The sequence below is a fragment of the Silurus meridionalis genome, chromosome 13 (assembly GCF_014805685.1).
Source record: "Silurus meridionalis isolate SWU-2019-XX chromosome 13, ASM1480568v1, whole genome shotgun sequence".
NCBI classification, from domain to species: Eukaryota; Metazoa; Chordata; class Actinopteri; order Siluriformes; family Siluridae; genus Silurus; species Silurus meridionalis.
The window spans coordinates 18,924,410-18,950,276 of NC_060896.1; the positions used below are offsets into that span (position 1 = coordinate 18,924,410).

A 25,867-nucleotide genomic window follows, 5' to 3' on the forward strand; every position below is an offset into this window, starting at 1 on the left:
GTCCAACACATGCAGTGATCATTATAGTGCAAGGACCCCCTTTTTTTTTTTTTTTTTTTTTTTTTTTTGTTGTTGTTGATTACAGTGAGGATGAAAAGCGCAATAGAAATAAACTTGAATTGATAACCATAGTGCATCAGAGACCTCTATTAATCTTAGTGCATTGTCATTTTATTAGTCATCTCATTTCTCAAGAATGTATCATTTAGCCTGCTTGTTAAACCAGCCGTTATCGGCTTCGACTGGATTTGTTTTGCTTTAAATTCTGTTGCTTCGTGGCAGGTCCAGTTCTTTGTGACTACGCAGTGGAAAAACACCCTTGGGCAGATGTTGGCAGCCAGCTAAAGTAGAACACAAGCTTGCCTGTATGTTAAATACAGCATGTTAGACCTAATCTAGGTGCACCTTGTTAACCTCTGCTTCAGTGTGCACTAATGAATGGACACTCGTCCTCTTCTCTCAGGTCTCTGTAGCGGTGATGGTTGTGGGGGGGGGTGATCGGCTCACGTTTCAGCCGAGCTCTGTGCTAATAATAGTCTAAAAATAAGCTAAAAATACGGTCGCTACAGTAACTTGCAGATCGAGAATCTCGACTAGCCGATCGCAGAGGTAGGACATTGAATTCATTTATTATTTTGTATTGTTGTGCAGTTTTCGAAAAGTGAACATATCCTTTAAATAAAGCACAATACCATCTTGCTGCTAGATCAGGACAGCGGGTTGACTGTTTGGTATAAGAATCTTATCTAGGTTGGATTCCAGGTTTACTGGTCTCTATAATGGCGTAACAGAAACGCTATCGATCGGCGTGAGAAATCCGAGCCGTGCATGTAGTGTACACAGAGAAACGCAGCCCCTGTACTGAACCCTGGCTGCGTCAGAAGGAAACTTTGCAAGTAGATTTTGCGACTTTACTGAAAACGACCATGCTGGTAAGCACGCGGTCATGGGAATTGGACTGTGCTGGGTCTCAACTCTAGGAGTGTCATCGAGCTCGGTGGATTTGAGCGCGATTAAGCTGGTGACCTTTACAAAGCAACACAGATTCATGAGGTGAACTCGGTGTCCCGGTGGTTTCATGTGAATTCTTGAGTGGTGCAAGGTGGCCTAGTTATTAGTATAAGGCAAGTAAAAAGCTCAAATTCTGCAAAATGTAGATGTGCTCCATGTAAACAATTTGGAGATTTGTTAGTTTTCTGTTATTGTAATTTCTTGCATCAAAATCCAGAGAGCACTGCAACTTCTCCAATTTTCTCTAGTCACCACATGGGCAGGTTTCACAATGAGACACATTTCATTATGATTAAAATCTGACCTTTTGGCTTCCTAGAGTGATGTTATTTCTTTAAATGATCTATTCGAGTTCCATCATTTAAGATTTTAAGGAATTAATTATGACAAATGACCCCAGATATTTTGAAGCTTGTAATGTACAGCACAATGGGAAGGTGAAGGCATTCCTGTTTTGCAAACAAATTGTAGACATCTGTCATCGAAGTGCAGCCCTTCCAGCTCCTCTCGTATGAGCATCTCTGATTTATTGGCATCTCTCTTTGGATTTAAATAAACCGAATAACGAATGAAGCGAATAATTGATTAACTTTGTGTTCCTGATGTGCAGATTTGTGAAATCTACACGAGTCAAAGACACGCACGCATGCACATGCTTCTCCAAATGATTTGCTGAGTTGATTCCTGCATTTATTATTACTTGCTGCTTAAAGCAGTGTTATTGCACATATGGGAACTTGTGTGTGTTTAGGTTTAAAGATTTGCCATTGATTTTGTGTGTGTGTGTGTGTAGGTCTGAGAAAGTCCAATAAGAAGCGTAGTGAGTCTCCCCCCGCAGAACTCCCCAGCTTTAGGAGGAGCACACGACAAAAGACCACGGGCTCCTGCGCCAGCACCAGGTACCACAGGCTGTGTGTGTTTGTGTGTGAGAGTAAATGGGAGATGTTAAATTACATTATTTCCCTGATTATAACTGTTTGTGACAGATTTTACTATCTTGCTCTCTCTGTAACTGCTTCTCTCTTTGCAACTTCTTGTCTGTCTGTCTGTCTCTCTGTCTGTCTGTCTAGTCGGCGAGGTTCAGGTTTAGGGAAGCGTGGTGCAGCTGAAACTCGCCGACAGGACAAAATGGCTGAAAACGACAACAATCAGGATGGAGCCAATTCATCACGCACAGAGGAGACACCACAGGGAGCTTCAGGTGCACGCACACACACACACCGAGCTTGTGTCGTCACGTTAAACTGACTTAACTCATCTTATACATCACTGCTTGCATCCCACAGGAGTCCTGAGTTTTGTGATTGGCCATGTCCATGCTTAACAGAATGTTCAGTTTGACACTGTTCTTAGTTCATTTTTTGAAAAAAAAAATCTAATACAGAAAATCTGTTCTCTGTTCCCCTTTTTGCAAACTCACCTATGTCAGGTGGTTATTTAGAAATAAAATAAAAATCTGTTCTGCTGCTTTGATGCAAGCACATGGCAGTAAGGAGGATGTACATGATCTCTTCTAGGAAGATGGTCCACTAGATTTTGAGGTGTGGTTGTGGAGATTTGTGTTCATTCAGCCACAAGGGTTTTTAGAAAAGTCAGATACTGATGTAGGGTGTTGAGGCCCTGGGGTGAGGTCAATGTTCCAATTCATCCATAGGGTTGAGGATAGAGCTCTATAGCAGGCCACTCAAAATCTTCCACACCAGTCCATGTAAACCATATCTTCATGGAGCTAGGTGTGTGCACAGTGGCATTGGCATGCTGGAACAGTTTTGGGTCTCATAGTTTAGTGAAGGAAAAATATAAAGCTACCACATCCAAAAAACATGCTATGCAATCGTGTGCCTCAAAGTTGTTGATAACAGTTTGAGGAAGAACTGCATATGGCTGGGAAAGTCAGGTGTCCCAATACTTTTGTCCATATAGTGACTTATTATTCGTTTTTTGTCATGTTTCTGTTTGTCTATGATATAACGCTGTAAATGCAGTTTGCCAGTATGGTGTTTGCAGGGTACACACTTCACCACTAGGGCCAAGTGCACACTATCGTATCTATAGTATCGGAATAGTTTACGCCTCGTCATTAATCGCTTGTTTGGTGTTGTAAGGGTGTGCACTGTACACAATCCCAGTCTTTTACCTGGAGGCATCCTCGTCAGTGCATGCCTTATTCCAGAAAACCCAGTATCTCATGAATATAAGCAGCTTTAGTCCTGTGACTAGCACTAATTTGAACAGAAAAAAATGAAAACGCCAAATTGAGTTTCTGACTCAAGTACTCCCACCACTGGGAGTACATCAGAACGACACTATTATGCCATTTACACGATGACCTGTTTAATCACAATCCCTCGCTAGCTTATTTACTTTGGATACCGATCAAGCATGGCTGAAGTGGTTAGTTCTGCTAGCACAGATGGTCACCGCATTAGTATTAGCTCCTCATGTTTACACTGTGCTAACTGTTCCCGATCTCACTCCAAACTAAAGAACATGTCCTGTGAAGAAAATGTACTCTCTGTTAAAGGGAAAAAGAGGAAAAAATAACTTTTTGTGAGTGCAGCAAAAGTACACAGGTGCTGGGACATATTAAAAAGGGTTATGTGACAGAAAAAAACAACTCGTTTGTTATTCCTTATGTAATTTTATTCACCATTCTCTTGATGCATTTGCCTGCATTTCATTTATACCTCTCTGTAGTGCGTCCTGTTAAAAAATAAATAAAATTGTGGGCAATAATAGCTAAAGACATGTCCACTGTTTCATGTTTTGAAAATCTACAGGATACTGTAATTTATATACTGTGATTTGAGGCACACTAATATAATCCTGGATACTATTTAGGATGGATGTTAGGTGAATTAGTATGCAGCGGTTTTATATGAAGAATATTGCAGCAGGTCTCGACACAAACTTGCAGGTATACATTTGAGGGCTTTATTTGGCTTACCTGTCTGTGTTGTGTCTCTCTCGGTGTGTGTGCAGCCTCCAGTTCAGTAGCTGGAGCTGTTGGAATGACCACATCCGGAGAGAGCGAATCAGACGACTCGGAAATGGGCCGATTGCAAGGTAACGCCCACGTTTACTCACTTTTTCTTTCAGCAGCAGAGCTCTTTACACCAAAACTCAGCTTAACATGTGTCGCAGTTCTCAGGCATTGTGCATCTTATTGTGCCGTGTCTGTTTTCTCTTTACCTCAGTAATAACATATGGGAGTAAATAACACTTGGTCCGTAAATGAAATCTTGTACTAAACCGTTTGAAAAGCATTAATTCAGACAAGTGTACGAAGAGAGAGGGCATCTGTTAGACCCACCAGATGCATCATGCTTTAGTGTGTTGTTGTTATTTACTATATAGATTCTTTATATTGTGTATTCTTCCTGTGCTGCAGCCTTTTTTTTTTTTAGTAAAGTGTGTTTATTGTTTCCAGCTCTGCTGGAGGCACGTGGTCTGCCCCCTCATCTCTTTGGACCTCGTATGTCTCAGCTGTTCCATCGTACCATTGGCACTGGAGCAAGTAAGCGACCTTCTGTTGTTTACAGATAGTGGGAATCCCTTCAAAGACTAAATATAGATGCAGACTTAAAGGCTAAATATAGTGTATTCAAAATAAAAACCTCAGAATAAGTAAAAGAAACAGCAAAAATTATATATGTTTATCTGTTTTTATGGAATGTATTGTTGTGCCAGATTAGATCTTTTAGGTCCAGTTTAGAAGACCAGTGTTGTTTTCAGTTGTTTGCATATTATTATAAAAATAAATTATGTAATTTATCAGGTTCGAAGGCTCAGCAGCTGCTGCAGGGTCTTCAGGCAACAGGGGACGAGTCTCAGCAGCTGCAGGCAGCCATAGAAATGTGCCAGCTGTTGGTGATGGGGAATGAGGAGACACTGGGAGGATTTCCTGTGAAGAGTGTTGTACCTGCTTTGGTCAGTATGTCTTTCAACTGTGCGCCATTTCATTCAGCTGCCTACCGCTAGTCTGAAGTTAGCACAGGGCTGACTACATTCAAAGTTGAATGGCAAGCAGAAGAAATGTATATTTGATTTGTGCCTAAAGTATTGCTCGACACTTCACAAAACTATACGAAACAGAATTGCACAATTTTAAAAACAATGAACTCTGTGGCAGGTATTTAAAATGGTTAAATTTACAGCATTTTTTGTTTACTTAAAAACAACAAAAAAATTAAACTACTGCTTGGAGCTAATGATCCAGATCTCCGTAGCGTAGTGAAAGTAGTTTAAGTTCCACCACCTAGGATATCTTTTAATGGCCGAAATGAATTTTGGAAGTGTTAACACAGAATGCTGTGTATTTGTGTACTAAGTAATTTTTTTGCCACAGAGTGCAGTGTTTTCAGTTTCTGATTGATTTTTATGGAAGGATATTTCGGGCAATATTTAAACGGAATTGCAAATTGTAGTTGCAATTGCGTTTTCCATATGTGGACGCATAAATTGTGACATTCAAATGCAAAGCTTGCTTTACCGTTTGCCTTTTTGCGAACGCACAGTGATTGGCAAATTTCAAATGGAAAAACAAAGTCCATTTTTTAAATAGCTATAATATAGTTTCACCCCTGACACTTGATTGACAGTGCAAGGCATCAGAAATTCCATTGCAAAATGAATAGCTATTTCATTCGAGTTTTGGCAGGCTACATATTTGACTCACCAAATGTGAAAAATCAAACGTGGGTAATTAATATCGCTATTTAACATGGTCATAACTTGTAAGGCACAGAAAATACATTAGCACATGGATTTTGCTTTTTCGTTTAAAATTTGGCAGTCACTGTGCGTTCAAGAAAGCGCAAAACATTAACGCAAGATTTTGCGATCGGTTTGCGTCACAATTTACGCGTCCACATATGGAAAACGCAATTGCAAATACAAATTGCAATTACTTTAGACAATTGCCTGGAATATCCTTTTGTATATTTCTTCTTAACCTTGTTTTTTTTTTTTGTTACATTCAAGACTTTTGGCACAAATGTAATTCCATTGAGATAACAGGGTTTTTATTTGACATAGCAGGATATCTTGCTAGTTAGAATTTTATATCCTGCCACTTCTGTCACTTTTCTCCCATGTAGAAATCTCATAACATTTTTTATATTTATTTCCCATAGTATGCAAAAAAAAGCTTTGTGAGGTAAAATGTTTTGCAATCACGTGTACGGAAAATAACTTAAGATCCATAAAAACCACAACGCACTGTATTGTTAGGATGTTACGATGCTGTTATAACCCCTGCTCTGCACACCACTAAATTTAATACTACAGCAGTTCACAAGCAAATATAGTTTTTATTTGTTGGTCAACCAAATCTATGGTTATGAGGAAAATTGACTCTTAGAAATCATTGTCACTTAAGATTCCTTCTATAAAAGTTTATAATAAAATCTCATCCGTTATGCTTCACTCTTGTAAATGGTAAAAATAGTAGTTATGTGGATCTTTTTTATTTAGCATCCTTTTAAATCTAATTCAAAATGTGTGTGTTGCTGTTCTCTCCCTACAGATCACGCTGTTACAAATGGAGCATAACTTTGATATTGTGAGTATGAGCCAGTGCTTTATTCACTTTGGTAATTTGTTTTTTTACTGGTAATTCATTACATTTAATGCACTCCAGTAACAGCTTATTACTGTAAAACAGGCTAGCTTAGATATTAGCTTTGTACATTTCAACCAAAAAGCCATAATATTTAAACACCACAGACAGGTGAATTGAATATTTGGTCAGTTTCTGGAGTTTTCGGAGCGGGAAAAATTGCAAGTGTAAGGACTTGAGGTGATTTTTACAAGGTCCAAATTGTGATGTCTGGGTTAAAGCATTTCCAAAACAAACAGGTCTTTTTGAGGATGAAGGGCAAATCATGAACCAAAGACATCCAAGTCTCACTGATGCACATGGGGAGAAAAGGCTAGCCCTTCTGTGCTGTTCCCCTGGAAGAGCTCAGTGCTGTAACGCAAATGGCAAATTTAATACTGAATTCTTATCTGCCATGTAATTTGCTTTATATCTCGCTTAGTGTGTTTTATATTTGAAGTAAACCTGTTTGTATTTTAGATGAATCATGCATCTCGTGCTCTTACCTACATGATGGAGGCTCTGCCACGCTCTTCAGCTGTAGTTGTAGATGCCATTCCTGTCTTCCTGGAAAAGGTGAGCACCTACTGAATTACTGCATTATATATGCAATATAATATGATCTTGTAAGCAATGCGTGAAATACCTTCAGTAGGCATGAAGCTGGTTACCAGACCAAATTGGATGAGGTCTCATTTCTTTTGTCTATTCTCCCTGTGTAGCTTCAGGTGATCCAGTTTATCGATGTAGCCGAACAGGCTCTCACTGCGTTGGAGATGCTCTCAAGGAGACACAGCAAGGCCATCCTCCAGGCCGTGAGTACACAACACACACTACGTCAACTGATAGTAGTCGTTACTGTTGGTAGTGATTTTGGCCACTTAATCTGTTGTCATATATGCACCGACTGGGCATTAAAACATTATAACATTCTGAGTGGTGAGCGAATACACTGATTATCTCTTCATCATGGCATCTGTTAGTGGAAGGGGTATATTATGCAGCAAGTATAAAATAACATTCTAAAGTTGGGGTGTTAGAAGCAGGAAAAATGGGCAAGCGTAAAGATTCGAGCGAGTTTGAAAAAGGGGCCAAATTGTGATGGCAGCTGGGCCAATACATCTCCAAAACTGCAGCTCTGGTGGGGTGATTCTCGTCTGTAGTGGTCAGTATCTGTGAACAGTGGTGAACCAGCGACAGGATCACGGGTGGCCAAGGCTCACTGATGCGCATGGAGAGTGAAGGCTGGCCCGTGTGGTCCGATCCAACAGACGAGCAACTGTAGTTTGAATTGCTGGAGAAGTTAATGCTTGATGGGTCATGACTGTTTTGCCAGCAAAGGGGGACCAACCCAATATTAGACGGTCATAATGTTTTACCTGATTGGTATAGGTGACAGTCATGACATCATATCTAAGGTTCTCTGTGCTGTTTCCTTAAGCTGCCATGACACTTTTCGTTCCATTGACTTCCATTCAATACGTGACACCAGAAATGCAAACTCTTATCAGGTAGAAATGAGTGATGGGAGATTGCTACGTCACAGTGTATAAAAAATAAAAATTTAAGATGAAGAAACTCTAATCATATGATTAGTTTTATGTTGTTGGTTTGCAATGCTGCTGCATACACATTTTGTACAACATTGGGCAGGAACTGGATTATGGCATTTTAGAAAAGGGTTATCAGAAAAAGTTTGTGTGCTGAAAGTCTAATGTGAGCCCGGATTTAGTCATGGTTGAACGCACTAGGGGTCGAAGCACAACGTAGACTAGGAATTTAGTTTTTTCCGAACACACTGCAAGTTATGCTCACTCTGTGATTCTCTCTCTCTCTCTCTCTCTCTCTCTCTCTCTCTCTCTCTCTCTCCACAGGGCGGGTTGGCCGACTGTTTGCTGTATCTGGAGTTTTTCAGTATTAACGCGCAGAGGAACGCGCTAGCCATCGCGGCTAACTGCTGCCAGAGCATCACACCTGACGAGTTTCACTTTGTAGCCGACTCATTGCCTCTACTCACTCAGAGACTTACACATCAGGTACAAATACCATGTTTATGGTGGAGCATCAGGGTGCTCAGAAGATAAAGTTCCATGTGTAAAGCAGCTTGCGTAGCATGCTTATATGGCTAAATTGCTTGTCATTAAGTGTTTGTTTATTTAGTTCAGTATATATGTAGTAAATAGTTCCAGTATCAGAGAAATAGTTTTTAGTTTGCGATCTGTTTCAATCGTGTGTGTTCATTACACTAGGATAACCTGAATGTGCAAATTATATAAAAAAAATCTTTTTAAACATGATCCCTATGTAGGCAGACTAATAATAATTCTCCATTACTCCTTTTACCATAGGATAAAAAGTCAGTGGAAAGCACGTGCCTCTGTTTTGCCCGGCTGGTCGACAATTTTCAGCATGAAGAGGTACATTTTTCTTAAAGGTCAAAGTGCTAAATTGCTGTACACTACCTAATGTGATCAAGCATGCAGAAGAGCTTCCACATAACCCATCTTGCCTTTTTTTTTTTTTTTTTCTTTTCACTGTGCTAACATTTGACCTTTGCCACATGTAGAATTTATTGCAGCAGGTGGCATCACGTGACCTGCTAACGAACATCCAGCAGCTTCTGGTGGTGACTCCGCCGGTGCTGAGTTCAGGCATGTTCATCATGGTGGTGCGCATGTTCTCGCTCATGTGCTCCAACTGCCCCAACCTTGCTGTGCAGCTGATGAAGCAGAGTAGGACTTTCTCTCACTCTCAACACAAAACACTAATACCTTCATAAATTAGCTACAGAGCTGACAATTGGACTAATGTGTGTGTGTGTGTGTGTGTGTGTGTGTGTGTGTGTGTGTGTGTGTGTGTGTGTGTGTGTGTGTGTGTGTGTGTGTGTAAAGATATTGCAGAGACACTGCGTTTCCTGCTTTGTGGAGCATCCAACGGAAGCTGCCAAGAGCAAATCGACCTCGTTCCCAGAAGCCCCCAGGAACTATATGAGCTCACCTCCCTCATCTGGTACCTACGGTTTATAGATATGCGACTTGTGTTTGGATGTGGTTGCCTGCATTTTGAATCAATCTTGAAACGGCAGTCTTTATTGTTTTTTTCTTTTTAAAGTCTTTGGGTTAAACAAATTGCAAAACAAATGAGAGTTTTGCTTGCAGGATTTTCTTTTCTTTCTGATCGTCCATATTCGATTTGTTTCTTAGTTTGGGTGCATTTAATCCACTAAAGGTTTCCGCTTTGGGACAATGCCCATTGTTAAAAGCGTTACACTTTACAACTATATAAAAGTTTGTGAATACCTGATCATAAGATTCATATGTGCTTTTTAAACATACCATTGCACTTTAGTTATTTGCTGTTAAAATATCCTCCATTCTTCTGGGAAAGTGTACTAGATTTTGGAATGTGGAGATTTGTGCCCATTCAGTCTCTATGGCATTAGTAAAGTCAGGTACTGATGTAGGGTTAGGTGAGAAGGCCCGGGGTGTATTCAGCATTCCAATTCATCCCAAAGGTGTTCAGTAGGGTTGAGGTTAGAGCTCTAAAGCAGGCTATTCAATATATTTTACTCCTACCCATGTTCATAGAGATGGCTTTTTGTCCAAGGGCATGGTCAGGCTTGAACAGGTTTGGGCCTCCCATTGCAATGAATGCTACCAGATCCAAAAACACTCTATACAATCGTGTACCTATAGCTTTGTTCTAACGGTTTGGGAAAGAATCACATAACCAGAAAAAAAATACTTTTTTATACACCATATATGTTTAAAAATTATTGAATGTATTATCAATGTATAAATTGAAGCAAATTGCATCTGTCCATGTACTTTTATGTGAAAGCTCACAGCAAATGGACTTCTCCAGTAACACTCTAACGTGTGTGTGTGTGTGTGTGTGTGTGTGTGTGTTTTAGTGAGCTGATGCCATGCCTCCCCAGAGAGGGCATTTTTGCTGTAGATGCCATGTTGAAGAAGGGCAGCGCACACACTACAGAGGCCGCGGTGTGGCAATGGAGGGACGACCGAGGCCTGTGGCATCCTTACAACCGCATAGACAGTCGTATTATTGAGGTAATGGTGTGCTGCTTTTATTATATAGAAAACACAGGTAAAACAACACACTAAAATATGTTGCCAAATGGCCACCCGACCGTCGGATTCATAGGTGCGTTTTGAACATTTTAGGGCTGCAACTAACAATTATTTTGATAATTAATTAATTGGATGATTGTTATTGTTTTTATTATGCATGTTTGTGTGTACTACACACATTCAGCAAATACATTCGTTATACGGTTTCCATTGAAAAACAGTGATCTAAAATCGACTAGACCTTTAGAATGATTTATAGGTAGTCATGGTTACTCTTGTCTCTTTTTATTTAATCTGTTGTCAAACATTAACACCTCCAAAAAATGGGTCATGCTGGCATGGCGCTGAAGGCTAAGGGGTATAAAATATAATACAACATTGTTTATACAATTTTTGTTTCAAAATAATACATAGGTTTTTTTGTTTTTGTGAATATATAATTAATTAAATTTTGTTTAATAATTAAATCATATACGCCAATTGAAAACATAAGTTGTTGTAGACAAATGTTATAAAAAGAGAATTTAATACAGCAAGCTAACGGGCATGACAGGCAAAACAACAAAAAACCAAGAAAAAAAAATATGCATTGGTGTACAAGTGCATAATCATTTGCTGAAAACCACAACAGTGAGTGAAAATGTAATCATTTACTACTGCTGTTACTTGCTCCATTTAGATTTAGTGAGGATTCAATTAACCAGTGTGAACAAACACTATGTCGGGAGTGAGCTGATTTGCGCAGCCTGTTATCTTGCCGTCACACTAGACCGAAACTTGAGGAGCTAAACAAATCTATAACGCCATTCGTTGTCAAATTTATTTATTGATTATTATCGATTTTATCGATTAGTTGTTGCAGCCCTAAAACATTCCTTTGCTCACATTCAGCAACAAGATCATTAATGTGGTTAGGCACTGATGTCAGGTGAGAGGGGTTGAGTAGTCAGTGCTCCAGTTCACCTAGTGTTCAAAGGGTTTGAGATCAGGACCTTGTAGAGGTCACTTAATTTTTTTTGCTCAGACATTGACAAACCATATCTTAATGGAGCTGCTTTGTGCTTTGTCGTGCTGAACCAGGTACATTTCAGGGAGAATTCAGTACCTCTGTGTCCATTTTTAGCAATTGTGCCTCTAAAGTTGTGGCTGCAGTTTGGGGATCTTTTGGAATCACATCTGGCTGGGGAAATCAGGTGTCTCAAACCTTTTGTCCTTATATAGCATATGTCTGCCCAAAGCCTTGCTAGTCATGTGTGCTTTTCTCACATAGCGAATGTTAGGCTTTGTTCCAACTGTCATAGCGTTGTATGCTGAATCTTTAACCAACATAAGCAATTTTTATCCAGATGCAAAACTTCAAATATAGATCTTATTTATTTTGTGTGAACAAGAGATTAAAATGTTTAAACCTTATTTCTACTCCATGCATAAGAGAAACAGTTGCATTTAAATATGCAATTCTATGTTTTATTTTTATAGAAGAAAATATAAACATTTGACTGGTTTGGGCTTTTTTCAGGCTGCTACAAATACAATATTATTTGTATAATAATGTATTGGATAAAATTGGATTCTAATTCTATATGATCAGTTTTGACAAAGCTGCTTGTTTGGACGAACCATTTAAAATGCTCGCATGCCAACCTAATGCGATGTATGCATGGTTCAGTATACCTAGAAAAATGACTGGAAGTTTTGTGTAAACTTCCAGTACATCGGCCCAAGCATACCCTGTGTTATTTTTATTTTATTTTTTTTCTTTTACCAACATATTTGCCATACCACATAATTGCTTCCTCTAGGCCGGTTCCTGGCACAGTGGTAATGGCAGGGTTGTATATTGTCTGGCTAAGTAGTTTATAAGCATTCTTCAGGTCATTCAACTTGGTTCTAACAAAGTTAGATCACTTCCAAACAGTTTGAGTGTGTGTTTATAATGGTGTATCTGCTTCACCATCCAGCTTCGTTTCCTTTGTGGTCAGTAGGAAAACAACTTAAAAATAAATTTGTTTGGTTTATTTCTTTGCCTTTTTTTTTTTTTATTTCATTTAATGAGGAGGGCAGATTGTGCTTTTATTGTCAGCATAACTTATTGAACATTCTTATGCAGACTTGAATAATGGGACACATTTATTTAATACACAAATGATTAAGTTCCTGTGATGAAAAATATGTACAACATACACATCTCATGGCCATGTATGCTTGTTTGACATTATATCCTTACTGCTCTGAAGAATTTGCTAACAGAAACACATTGTTCTCTCTCTCTCTCTCTCTCTCTGTGTGTGTGTGTGTGTGTGTGTGTGTGTGTGTGTGTGTGTGTGTGTGTGTGTGTGTGTGTGTGTGTGTGTGTGTGTGTGTGTGTGTGTGTGTGTCAGACGGCCCATCAGAACGGTGAGGATGAGATCAGCCTCTCAACACTCGGCCGAGTTTACACCATCGACTTCAACTCTATGCAGCAGATCAACGAGGACACAGGAACTGCACGGGGAATCCAGAGGAAACCCAACCCCCTGATCAACCCTAACACTGGTACTATCTCACACACTTGCACATACACACGGTTCTGCGCGTCCTATTGAGGAATATTACGTTAGCTCTTTCTGGTTATGAAGGTGATGTTTGCATCTTTTCAACCCCAAGTGTTTTTTGTTGCAATTCATCTTAGAGCCAGAAGAGGGCCCTGTAACCTTGCTTTCTGTTTATATTCATAGTTAACATTATAGTAATTGCAATTTCCTGAAAGACTAACAAACTGATTTTTTTGTTACATAAAAGCTGTTTGACTTTTTTTTCTTTCTTTCCTTCAATTGCAGGTCATGTGGAGGTACGCGGTGAGGATGCACGTGCAGAGCTGATGCGGGAGGAGGCGGAGCTAGCTCGCTGCTTTATTAAGACTCTGTTTGGCGTGCTGTACGAGGTGTACAGCTCCTCAGCCGGCCCCGCTGTTAGACACAAGTGCCTCAGAGCCATCCTGCGCATCATCTATTTCTCTGACTCCGAGCTGCTCAAGGATGTGCTGCGCAACCACGCTGTCTCCAGGTCAGTGCCTGGCGCACATCAGCTTACCTGTGTGTGTGTGTGTGTGTGTGTGTGTGTGTGTGTGTGTGTGTGTGTGTGTGTGTGTGTGTGTGTGTGTGTGTGTGTGTGTGTGTGTGTGTGTGTGTGTGTGTGTGTGTGTGTATGCATATCTGATAAGCATATGCACATAGGGGTTGGGATTAATGTGTTTACAAAGCTTTTGTAAATCTGGTGCGAAATGTTTGCAGAGAACTTGACTGAAAGATAAATGAAGCCCACCGTTTTAAAATATTGCTTGGCTGTTCAACAGACTTGAGTTATCAAGTTTCATAATGGCGCACTGTGATATTAACACGGATAAAGTTGTTGTTTCGACAGTATGGGTTAATACAGAAACATCAGCTCAGTTTTAACTTTAAATGTGGAATGCACATTCCTAGAGTTTAGTTCAGAAATAATGTTCAGAAATAATGTGCAGGTTGTTCAGGGTAAATTCCTTGAAGTTTTGTCTTGTGCAAAGATAAAAACAGTGACCCCGGGTTATAGAGAATTGTCACACTTACTGTATGTTATGTGATACAGTGCGGGCTTATGTAAATGTTTGTGCATCCGCAGTCACATAGCCTCCATGCTGTCCAGTCAGGACCTGAAGATTGTGGTCGGCTCTCTGCAGATGGCAGAGATCCTTATGCAGAAACTCCCTGATGTGTTCAGTGTGTACTTCAGGAGAGAAGGTAAAGATGTTCACAGAGTCCCTTTAACTTCAGTTTGCAGAAGAAGCATTTGAGTTTTGTATGAAGTAATAGGCGCCTATTTGTCGCAGTGAAATCTTTAAGCCCATGCTCATTCCGTTCAGTACATTAGAGAGCTGTTCAGGATTTATATGCCTCATCATAGTTATTACAGGAAAATCTGTCTTACTGTGACACATTTACATTTCTAAAATACCATTTGATATAAATGTTTGCAACAAAACTATGTCAAGAGATTTGTATTGAAATAACTGAAGTAATCCAATATATTTCCAATACGCGTATTACATTGATATTAAACACGTGGCAAATGTCTTCACGCGCACTGATTAATTTATACACACTTTATGATAATAACATTCCACAGGGTGACCGACGGGAGTCGTACGCTTTCTGAAAATTTTTTGTTTTGCACCATACACACAAATGAGCATTACTTTTCAAGAGACTTGTAGCTTATTAGAAGAGCATTATACTACCATAATTCGAACTGATTTTCCCCATAAGAATTAATGTAAAAGCGATTTAATCCATTCCGAAATCTCATTCGATCGCTTATTTCTGCACTTAAAAGGTATTTGTAGCCTATTTTAACAAACAAATACACCGCGAATTACCGTAATGTAAACCTAATTTAACACTGACTCATGTGGTAGTTGTTGATTGCGAGTGTGAGATGCGCACCACGTTTATAAACTCCTCGGTTTTCATGGTAATTCTATTTACTTTCGTTTTCACGGCACCATCACTGATTTTCTTGGGAGACATTTTTCAAGATTTGTAGTGAAATAAAAATATAAAACAAAAAAAAGTTACGTTTTTGCTGCACTGAACAACGAGAGCGACCGAGTGATACGTCATCAATAAAAGCTTCTTGACTTGATCAACTAAGCGACTGATGCGACCCGTTGCCGAAAACGGAGAACCGGCAGTGTGGGTTTGCTCGTGCCTTCGAAATTTGCTCGTGAAATAGGGTCAAATTTTGCGAGTAAGGTCGCTCGTATCTCCGTTTGCTCGTACTATAGGTTGCTCGTACAATGGGGTTTTACTGTATATATAATAATATATACAGTAATGATATAATTAGCTTTAATAATTAATATATTCATATTTATTATTAAAGCTAATTATATCATTAAGAAATTTTATATAATATAGCACTCTCTATGCAGCGCCTACTCTTGCATGCAAAAATCACCATGTGGCTTCATTCATTCGCCACTAGTAATGATAGTGGACAGTAGTTTGAAAGGCAGCCTTTATTATTAATCCAGGTATGATATGAGTAAAATGAAGTTTTTTAAATGTCTCTGCCATTGTTTAGAAGGCTGTTCTATATGTGGGGATGGGCCATACTAATAGGAAAGGTATAAAGGACTTATAAAGATGTTGCAACTAGCTGCTAAACTACGTTATTTGTTTTTGTGTGCAGGTGTGATGCACCAGGTGAAGAACTTGGCCGAGAGTGAGTCGTTCCTCCCCAGTCCACCCAAAGCGTGCACGAGCGGCATCACTGCATCGACTACCACTATCACCACGACAACCACACCTGCCGCCTCCGTTGCACCAGATTTGGGTTCACCGAGTTTCCATAACAACATGGAGGACTCTCTAGACCTCAGCCCACAGGGGTACATACATAACATACATATAGTTTTTATTATTTTATTTATTTTTTTATTTTAGACACAAATCAATCAGTCCAAGGGTTACATGACTTTTTACTCTCAGTACAAGAGATAACAATGTGTGTTTTACAGTCGTCTCAGTGATGTTCTGAAGAGAAAGCGCCTTCCTCGCAGAGTACCACGGCGTCCCAAATATTCTCCACCCAGAGATGATGACAAAGTGGACAACCAGGGTGAGACACACACACACGCTATTTACATACCACTGATAACTGCTGTGTTTTGCTTTTTTAATGATCTTTTGTATATGATGTGATTGCTCACTTCAAAAACACTTTCCATTTTATTTCAATAGTTTTTTTTTTTTTTTCTTTTCTTAGTTCTTTTGAAGGAGCCCTTAATAACTGTTCAATATATTCTGTCTGGGGCAAAAATAAATAAACAAACAAATAAATAAATAAAGGTCTGCTAGTGTAGAATGCTATTCTGTGCAAAATGTATTTTTGCATAATGCGTATATTTTTCTTTCTAGCTAAGAGTCCTACCACCACTGCGTCTCCCAAATCGTCTTTCCTGGCAAGTCTTAACCCCAAAACCTGGGGAAAACTTGGTGCTCAAAACAATAGCACTAACTCTGAGCCATCCCGCACAGCTGGGGTCAGTGGCCTCGCACGCACTGTTAACAAGGACTCCGTTTCTAATAACAGGTCAGTACACACTCCTCCATTTGAATTATTTAATGATAATTCTTTAGCTGGCATACTTAGTCTGCAGAATTTTTAAAGTTTAGGTAGTTTGTGTACAAAGGCTAAGATTAATGCACCTTTATACTCATTTTATTATAAACTGTATACACTGTTTATTGGAAATGAGCTCTGTACATATGTGCACTTCACGGATGTGTGATGGCTAATGGCTACTACACCATACATAGTGCACTTTGTCACTCTGTTTATAATGCACTAAATATTTTATACAATTTAGGTATTCTGATATGTGGCATTTTTAAAGCCTAGAGGTAAATTGAGTGTAAAGTTTATCCTCAAGTCTAAAGTGTGTGTGTGCGTGTGTGTGTGTGTGTGTTTTCCAGGGACAAGATTAAGGCATGGATAAAGGAGCAGGCCAGTAAGTTTGTGGAACGATACTTCAATTCAGAGAACGTGGATGGCAGCAACCCAGCACTGAACGTTCTGCAGAGACTGTGTACTGCTACAGAGCAGCTCAGCCTGCAGGTACAAAACACACACACTGCTACACATACAATGAGGTCTACTACAATACAAGGGAGTTGAAATTACATAATGAATAGGATTTAAATTCAAACTAATTAAAATTGATTGTTGGTTGGCATAGCAATTGCATATATATCTTGAATAGCTAGTCAGTAAGATAAAAAAATCAAAGCATTGCTTGCAGGAGCATGAGCTTTAAACAATGTATTTTTACCATCCATTAAATAAAAGCTTTATTCAGCACAGGAGCATCAATTCTCATCAAAATTTAAAGCTTTTGCTTGCTAAAATCATAATACATAAGCACAAGTAGGATTTTGCAACCAATATCGTATAAAGGTCATTATTTAATTTCCACTAAAATACGCTGCAGTAGTCTATTTACGAAGTGTTCAAATATTCCTGAGGATCGAATGGTAATCAATGATCTGAATATATAATTTCTGCATGTTTTCAGGTGGACGGCAGTGTGGAGTGTTTAGTGGAGATCTGCAGCATTGTGTCAGAGTCGGATGTGTCCTCATTTGAGATTCAGCACAGTGGACTTGTAAAGCAGCTGCTGCTCTATTTAACTTCCAACACCGAGAGAGACATCGTCAGTAGGAACGAGAGGATCAAAAGATTCCTGCATGTTTTTTATGGCAGTCCTGTAAGTAATAGCACCATCTGGTGTCTACAGGTGACTCATTACCTCATCCATCATTTCAATGCCTCACAGACAGGACGAGTAAATTTGTGTTAAGCTGTGCCGTTGTCATTAGATTATTTCAGACGTCTTTTATAACTTTAGGACTTGTAAAGTACATTCAAATGTCAAACTGTCCAGCTTAAAACTGATTTTCCGCTTTCTACCATGTGCTTTCCCATTCGTCAACAAGATAAGGATTAATACAGAGGGAAAATGTTTACACAAACCAGTCATGCAGATAGAGTACAACAGTTTCAATTACAGCAAAGCATCATGGGGAAAATGTAATCTGTGATTTTGACCACTGCAATGGGTCGTTAAATGGGCCGGTTTGAATATTTCAGAACCGCTGATTTCTTGGGAATTTCACATCAATTTTTACACTTTCATAAGTTGGTGTGTATAAGAACCAGTGAGTAGCTGTGCTGTTAATGGCAATGCCTTCTTGAGAGAGGTCAGGCGGAGAATGGTGACCGGTTTAGAGTTTGGCTGTAAGACAGGACTTGCTGAACAGCTAAGCATCTCAGATGACCCAAACCTTTGAGGCTGATGAGCTGAAGAGTAATTGGGTTCTTCTCCTATTAGATAAGAACAGAAATTGAAGGCCACACTGGGTGCAGGCAATAAAACTAGACAGTTGGACAATGTAAAAAGTACTTGCAATGCGTTTCAATGACTATTAACTACTTATCTGTATGAGGTTTTCTTCGCTTTACTACTACGTGATCTACTAAAACCATGCAAATATTCAATCAGCAATGTACAGTGTGCCTTTTAAAATGCCAGGTATGTGTAAATAAGGTGTTTTTTTATAGTCTGTGCATGCTAATGTTTGTGTGTGTGCGCGCGCAGGTTCCAGGCCAGGAGCCACTGTGCCGGTTGGAGCCAACAGAGAATGGGCCACTGTTGTCGCTTGTGCACAAAATGAACAGTTGCCTGAGTCAGATGGAGCAGTTTCCTGTTAAAGTGCATGACTTTCCCAGTGGTAATGGCAACGGCAGCAGGTACAACTTTCTCAACCAGCGTATCTCCTTTTAATTACGCACTGCACCCATAGCTATGGGATACAAAAAAAAGGCAATTAAGCCATGTTGACATAAATATTAAAATGCAACAAATGTACACTATATGAAGAAAAGCATTGAGACACCAGATTTTTAATGCTGCATGTCTTTGGATGCGGTCAGACACCCAAATCTGTTCCAGCATGACAAAATCCCTGTGCACAAAGCAAACTCAATAAATGTATACTTTATAGAGTGGTCTGTTATAGAGCTCTGACCTCAACCCTTTTTAAACATGATAAATTGGAACACTGACCACACCACGTGTCCTCACCCTACATCAGTACCTGACTTTACTAAGCCCCCTGTAGCTGAATGAGCACAAATCTCCACAAACGCACTCCAAAATCTAGTTGAATATTTTCCCAGTAGAGTGGAGATTATTATAACAGTAAATGGGCACTATATGTGGAAGATGTTGTTCAAAAGGCACATATAAATCTTATGATCAGGTGTCCACAAACTGTTAAGAAAGAAAGGCTTTAACACATCATGCTTATCTGCATAGTGTAAGTGTAATTGCTTTTATTTCAATATTTATATTTCTTATATAAATATTGAAATAAAAGCCAGAAGAAGGTATGCAAATGCATTGAACAGAAATATTCAGGGACTAACTTTCTGCCACACAACTTTAAAGTACAGCTTGCTGATGCTAATGTGTAAGGGTACCATGTTTTAGCAACCTTCTCAACCAAAGTAGAGCTTTGAAGAAAAAAATAAAACATCAAACTAATTATTTGGTATATAAAAGGCAGGGAAATCTTATGGTTACTGTTGTGTGCTTGAATAACAGCTTTTCTTGCTTAATTGGTCATTATTCACAGTAGACCAAAAGCTTTCCAGAATAGTTCCACAGTGTGTATATTTATGCCCTTTACATTGAAATAGCTATTTGTTGTTTATTGTGAATGAGAAATGCCTTCTTTTCCCAGCAGCCCTGTTGGTACAGGCAATGCCATTTTTGGGAATTCGAGACAGATAATGGCATTACCCCTAGTGTGTATTTATGCTTCTGCTTGGGGGTCTAGTATTTTAAATTCTAAGTCGAGCCTGCGTAATTGTGTTTGTGTGTGTGTTTCCCCAGAGGTTCTCAAGCACTGAAATTCTTTAACACACACCAGCTGAAGTGCCAGTTGCAGAGACACCCAGACTGCACCAATGTCAAGCAGTGGAAGGGGGGACCTGTCAAAATCGACCCTCTTGCTCTTGTACAGGCCATTGAGAGATACCTTGTTGTGAGAGGTGTGTTCGTGTGTGTTAAGTTGAAAGTGTGTGACTCATTTCTCTTTGAACTACAATGATCTTACGAAGATTTTTTTCTTTCTTGTATGTTTTCATTAGGATACGGTCGAATCAGAGAGGAGGATGAAGACAGTGACGATGACGGATCAGATGATGAAATTGACGAGTCACTTGTACGGGTTCATTTTGATTTCATAACTTCATGACCTTTGGAAATCTATTTACTATATCACAGCAATTACAAAACATCAAAGTTTATACATGTTCAGACCATTCTATGTATACTGCAACCTGACATACAATACCAATAGTAGACTGGAAATTAAAAGTACATAGACACACAATTAGTGCAGTGTATTATGGGAATTAAGTAGATGACTGTGCTTCCCTTTGACTTTTGCACAGGCTGCTCAATTCCTTAATTCAGGCAGTGTGCGCCACCGGCTACAGTTCTACATCGCTGATCACCTCCTGCCCTACAACATGACAGTATACCAGGCGGTGCGTCAGTTCAGCCTGCAGCCAGAGGAGGAGCGTGAGAGCACTGATGATGAGGCCAACCCTCTCGGTCGTGCTGGCATCTGGACCAAAACACATACAATATGGTATGTACATGATCCATTTAGTGTAACTTGTTGTTATAATAGGCAAAGAAGGCTGTATTTATACATTTAAAAGCTTAAGGTATTAACTGGGTGCCAACATCTATTTATTTAGTTAAATATTATCTTTATATATATATATATCTTTTTTTTCAAGGTGAAGAAACGGATCAGCACTTTTTACCATTGTGTGTGTTTGTGTGCAGGTATAAGCCGGTCAGAGAGGATGAGGATGGCTGTAAGGACTCTGTAGGAGGAAAGAGGGGTCGAGCGCAAACGGCTCCCACTAAAACCTCGCCACGTAACGCTAAAAAACTGGACGAGCTGTGGCACGGTACATAGTTGATAGTCTAATGTAGTAATAATTTTATTTTATTTTTTTTAGCTCATAACACCTTTCAGCTTTCGATTTAATATGTATAGTGCTTATAACCATAGTTCTGGTCAGGGAGCCAGAGGTGAAGGTGGCAGGGGAACACTTCATGAGACTATATAAATAAACTTGAGAGGAACCAGACTCAAAAGGGAATCACCAGCCAGAAATAGGGCATCAGAAAAGATCAGGTCCAAAGAGCAGAAGGGGTCAAGAATACTGATATCTCAGGTGTAGCATATGTAGCTGGAAAGATAAAGAAATGTCAAAAGCTTATTTGGATATGCTTATTTGCACAAAATGTATTCTATGTGACGTGTTCTACCAGAGGCTCTGGCTAAGACTACTTGGAGTGTTTCAAAATTAGATCAAATTTAGAAAGAAGAATATAGCTCTGGAAGTAGTAATGATAAGCTTTGACTGGGTAGATCCATTTGTTGTGGAACTTCAGGATAAATGTTCTTCTAGGTTTTTCTGGCGTCTCTAATATAGTTATGAAAAATCTTCTAATTAGATAGTGCAGTTAATACCATTTAATGCAACATGCTCATTTGGTTTAATCCACATTTGTTACCCAAAATACATTGAACTCCCACTCATAGTTTTGACTGTTCTGCTGCTTGTCCTTAAAAAATGACTTCCATTAATTTCTTTGCAAAGCATTGCTACAGGTTTAAATGCTCCTCTTATTTAATTTGGAATCCATGAAATTTTTTTACAATTGTGACAAAAGCATTCCTTCTGTAAATTTGTGTGTTTTGCAGATGGTGTTTGTCCAAGTGTCAGTAACCCGTTGGAGTCGTACCTCATATCTGAACCCCCAGAGGGCATTACATTTGATGACCCCTCACTGGAGGTCATTTTGCTGTTGAGGGTTCTTCACTCCATCAGCAGATACTGGTTCTACCTCTATGATGTGAGTATATACATGTACATACACCTGTCTTGGGTCTCCATTCTGTTTTAAAAACGTCTGCATGGCTGCTTTCATATTTTCTAATGGAGTTTAATTGAAGACAAAAGTTTACATACACCTAAAACATATTTAAATCTGGTTTGCACAACTTTGTGTCAAATTTGTCAGTTTGAGCCTCGAATATAAACAATAACAGACAGATTTATTCCAGCATTAGTGAATTACCTTGAAATACTGAAACAACCTCTCAAAAATATAAAACCTGTTCACAACTGGGTCTTCCAGCATGAAAATGATCGTGCACATCCATCCAAAGTTGCATATAGACAACAAGGTAAAACGTATTGGAATGGCCATTAAAAAGATTGTTTGTGTTTTGTGTTTCAGAATGCTGTGTGTAAGGAGATCATTCCCACTAGTGAGTTCATCAACAGTAAACTGACCGCAAAAGCAAACAGACAGCTGCAGGATCCGCTTGTGATCATGACCGGAAATATTCCACCCTGGTTAACTGAGCTGGGCAAGACTTGGTACATACACGCACACACACTGTGATTTGGAGAAATAAGTATTTGGACAGTGCATATATTCATTGGAAAACTTGTTAAATTTAATTAAAGGGGCAAAAAATGTTTTTGGACACATTCACATAATTGCTATTGTTATAACTTCACAGCATGTATGGGTAAGAAGTCATGTTTCTGCAAGACTGTAGTTATGACCTGTGCCTCGTGGCAAACCAATTTCAATTCCCCAAGATTACCAGTGTCCCTCTTACTCATTTCCCCTCACTGTACACGCAGTGTTTAGTGAAACAGTTTGATCTTTAATTTACGACAGTCAGTTTAAACCATTTTATACATATACAGACTGACACATGCTTTCAGACATTTATTTAGTATTTTATTCTCACTTTTACACTTGTTACATGTTCCTCATATACGTATTTCTAATATATTTTTGTTCTGTCTCTGCCCAGTCCGTTCTTTTTTCCATTTGACACGAGGCAGATGTTGTTCTATGTCACGGCGTTCGATCGTGACCGCGCCATGCAGCGTTTACTTGACACCAACCCTGAAATCAACCAGTCCGATTCTCAGGACAGCCGCGTAGCACCCCGCCTGGACAGGAAGAAGGTGTGTGACTTACTAAATTTCTGCACTCGTAATGCTGAATTAGAAGTATAACAAACATGATGCGATTATTTATTCTCCCACTGTGGTTGTGTCTCTGTGGGCTTATAGCGGACGATAAACAGAGATGAGCTGTTAAAGCAGGCGGAGTCAGTGATGCAGGATCTGGGCAGTTCCAGAGCCATGCTGGAGATTCAGTATGAAAACGAGGTGAGCTCCTCAATTACTCATCAGGCTAGCTAGATAATTCTGTTTACCCCATGTCTTGAACTGGCATTCTCACATTACAAAACTCTACCTATAAAAGTACTTACGAAAGAACAAGTTTCTCCAGAGGATATTGTGTGATTTGGGTACAAGTAATAATTGTAAAGAATTTTGAAAGGAAGACATCAGATTACTTGTTACATATGTGTGGTGGTGCTGTTGTTTTTTTTTTTTTTTTTTTTGTATAGAGTGAGAATAAGAACTGGGCAAAATGGAAGCACAAACTTTAAACTAGTGACTGATAAAGAATATTCCAGACACTATTCAAAACACGCAATTATGGTTTTTAAGAACCCTCAAATATTTAATATAATTGGATGACATCGTATGGATGGCCCAATTTGAAGATAAGTGGTTTTACTTGAATCATGGGGAAGAAATGTAAAATCATGCTGGATGGGGAAGTAATTATTCGGAACGGACATCTACAAATTAGCTACATTTAAAAACAATTTATCCTTTGCTATAGTGATACTGGAGACAGATAAATGTCACTCAATCTCTTTCTCTCGCAGGTGGGGACAGGTCTTGGTCCAACCTTGGAGTTCTATGCTCTTGTGTCTCAGGAGCTGCAAAGAGCTGATCTGGGTTTGTGGCGAGGAGAGGAGGTCACTCTTGCCAACCCTAAAGGTCACTACACTCATTATCTCTGTATAGTCCACCTTAGTTTGGGTCATGAATTTATTTTGAAACTCTGTTCCACAATCTTAATCTTTTGTCTGCTCTGGGTTACTTTCTGTCTGCAGGGACTCAGGAGGGCACCAAGTACATGTTCAGCTCTAGGGGCCTTTTTGCTGTGCCTTTTGGTCGCAGCACTAAGCCTGCTCATGTCGCCAAGATCAAGATAAAATTCCGTTTCCTGGGAAAACTCATGGCTAAAGCCATCATGGACTTCAGACTGGTAAGAGGTCTCACTTTGGTTGTCAACCCACTAACACTTTCACACCTGTGGAAATTAGTGTCCAATTAAAGTTTGGCAATTTAATTAAGGGTCTGTGTCACAACACTGTCCTCATGATACATTTCAGCCCCCTCTAGTGATTATAAGCTCCACTGCATTTTTTGCTAAAACAATTATAATAAATAAATAAAAAAAGATTTTGCTAGCAGAACTGCAATTTCTGACCCAGAAACTACTGGGACTATTCAGACAGCAGTTTCAACCCTGACACACACTGCTAATCAAACAATGACTTTTATGCAACTAAAAACCAGTTAGACTGAAATTCCCCAAATTATTCTCTTCTAATTAGATTATGGCACCTGCCTTCAGGGCCTCTTTCACCATTTGGAATGAGGCTCCCCCCCCCACACTGTAACCAATCAGATATTTGCAACCGACTGGACTGCAGTTTGTACCTTAATTCCACTGAAACAAATGTTAAAATAATTACAGAGTCACATTAATTGGTCCACTTGATACTGGCTTGGACAGTGCTCATTCGCAAATTTGTATTGTCATGACCAATTACTGCGGTCACTTCGAGTACTGCTTGATTACCGATTCTGGCCGACAGGCCTGAAAGTCTAACAATGATTTTTACTCTATACTAATAAAGATTGACAATTATGTGTATGCAGCTGGATCTGCCCCTGGGTCTGCCCTTTTACAAGTGGATGTTGAGAAATGAGTCGTCAATAGGCTCTCATGACTTGGTGAACATCGACCCCAGTGTGGCCAAATCCATCCAGCACCTGGAGGACATCATTAGGCAGAAGAAGAGACTAGAGCAGGACAAATCCTATGTATGGACGTGCATATACAAATAAACAAACACACACACTCTCTCTCTCTCTTTGTGTACAGTCTTTATACTTGTATGAACATGGGTCTTCCTGTGTTCAGGCCAGTGAAGAATGTATAGGGCTAATTAAAAGTTAGGGTTTTACAAAATATACCATTCAAAATGACCGCCTTTCCGGTAAGAACATTAAAACCGGATTTATGATATAATCAGCGTTTCAAAAATAAAATCATGGTAAAATCTTTGTAAACCATAAAGTGGAAGGGTAAACTACAAAATGCTTGATAAATATATTTTACTAAACCTTTGGAGGTCATAAGGGAGATGGGTGTTGTGTGAAACTCCAATATGCATATCAGAGGCCTAAGTTCAGCTTGTTGGCAGTTAGTTGATATATATAAACTTTTGGAAGAGAAATTGATATATATTTTTTTATATAGAGAGAGAATATTATTTATTTCCCCCTAAAGAAATTAGTTTCTGAAAAATGTTTTTGC

The 25,867-nt window shown here is 39.3% G+C and overlaps 1 protein-coding gene across 7 annotated transcripts in view; it reads left to right on the forward strand.

The window, feature by feature from the left end:
* Positions 1-25,867, forward strand: part of trip12 (thyroid hormone receptor interactor 12) — a 48,413-nt gene that overhangs the window by 18,442 nt on the left and 4,104 nt on the right. For all 7 annotated transcript variants that reach the window (XM_046864045.1, XM_046864049.1, XM_046864048.1 and 4 more), the window contains 33 exons: positions 1,805-1,910; positions 2,082-2,212; positions 3,994-4,077; positions 4,442-4,528; positions 4,790-4,941; positions 6,539-6,574; positions 7,091-7,186; positions 7,333-7,425; positions 8,485-8,646; positions 8,959-9,027; positions 9,177-9,342; positions 9,502-9,619; positions 10,524-10,680; positions 13,083-13,236; positions 13,521-13,746; positions 14,341-14,459; positions 15,910-16,108; positions 16,238-16,338; positions 16,638-16,812; positions 17,196-17,337; positions 17,795-17,986; positions 18,878-19,029; positions 20,177-20,334; positions 20,434-20,507; positions 20,740-20,939; positions 21,143-21,270; positions 22,074-22,225; positions 22,613-22,755; positions 23,205-23,361; positions 23,470-23,568; positions 24,141-24,255; positions 24,372-24,526; positions 25,207-25,371. In XM_046864045.1, coding sequence (XP_046720001.1) covers positions 1,805-1,910; positions 2,082-2,212; positions 3,994-4,077; positions 4,442-4,528; positions 4,790-4,941; positions 6,539-6,574; positions 7,091-7,186; positions 7,333-7,425; positions 8,485-8,646; positions 8,959-9,027; positions 9,177-9,342; positions 9,502-9,619; positions 10,524-10,680; positions 13,083-13,236; positions 13,521-13,746; positions 14,341-14,459; positions 15,910-16,108; positions 16,238-16,338; positions 16,638-16,812; positions 17,196-17,337; positions 17,795-17,986; positions 18,878-19,029; positions 20,177-20,334; positions 20,434-20,507; positions 20,740-20,939; positions 21,143-21,270; positions 22,074-22,225; positions 22,613-22,755; positions 23,205-23,361; positions 23,470-23,568; positions 24,141-24,255; positions 24,372-24,526; positions 25,207-25,371 — 4,463 coding nt within the window. The remainder of the gene's footprint in view (positions 1-1,804; positions 1,911-2,081; positions 2,213-3,993; positions 4,078-4,441; positions 4,529-4,789; positions 4,942-6,538; positions 6,575-7,090; positions 7,187-7,332; positions 7,426-8,484; positions 8,647-8,958; positions 9,028-9,176; positions 9,343-9,501; positions 9,620-10,523; positions 10,681-13,082; positions 13,237-13,520; positions 13,747-14,340; positions 14,460-15,909; positions 16,109-16,237; positions 16,339-16,637; positions 16,813-17,195; positions 17,338-17,794; positions 17,987-18,877; positions 19,030-20,176; positions 20,335-20,433; positions 20,508-20,739; positions 20,940-21,142; positions 21,271-22,073; positions 22,226-22,612; positions 22,756-23,204; positions 23,362-23,469; positions 23,569-24,140; positions 24,256-24,371; positions 24,527-25,206; positions 25,372-25,867) is intronic.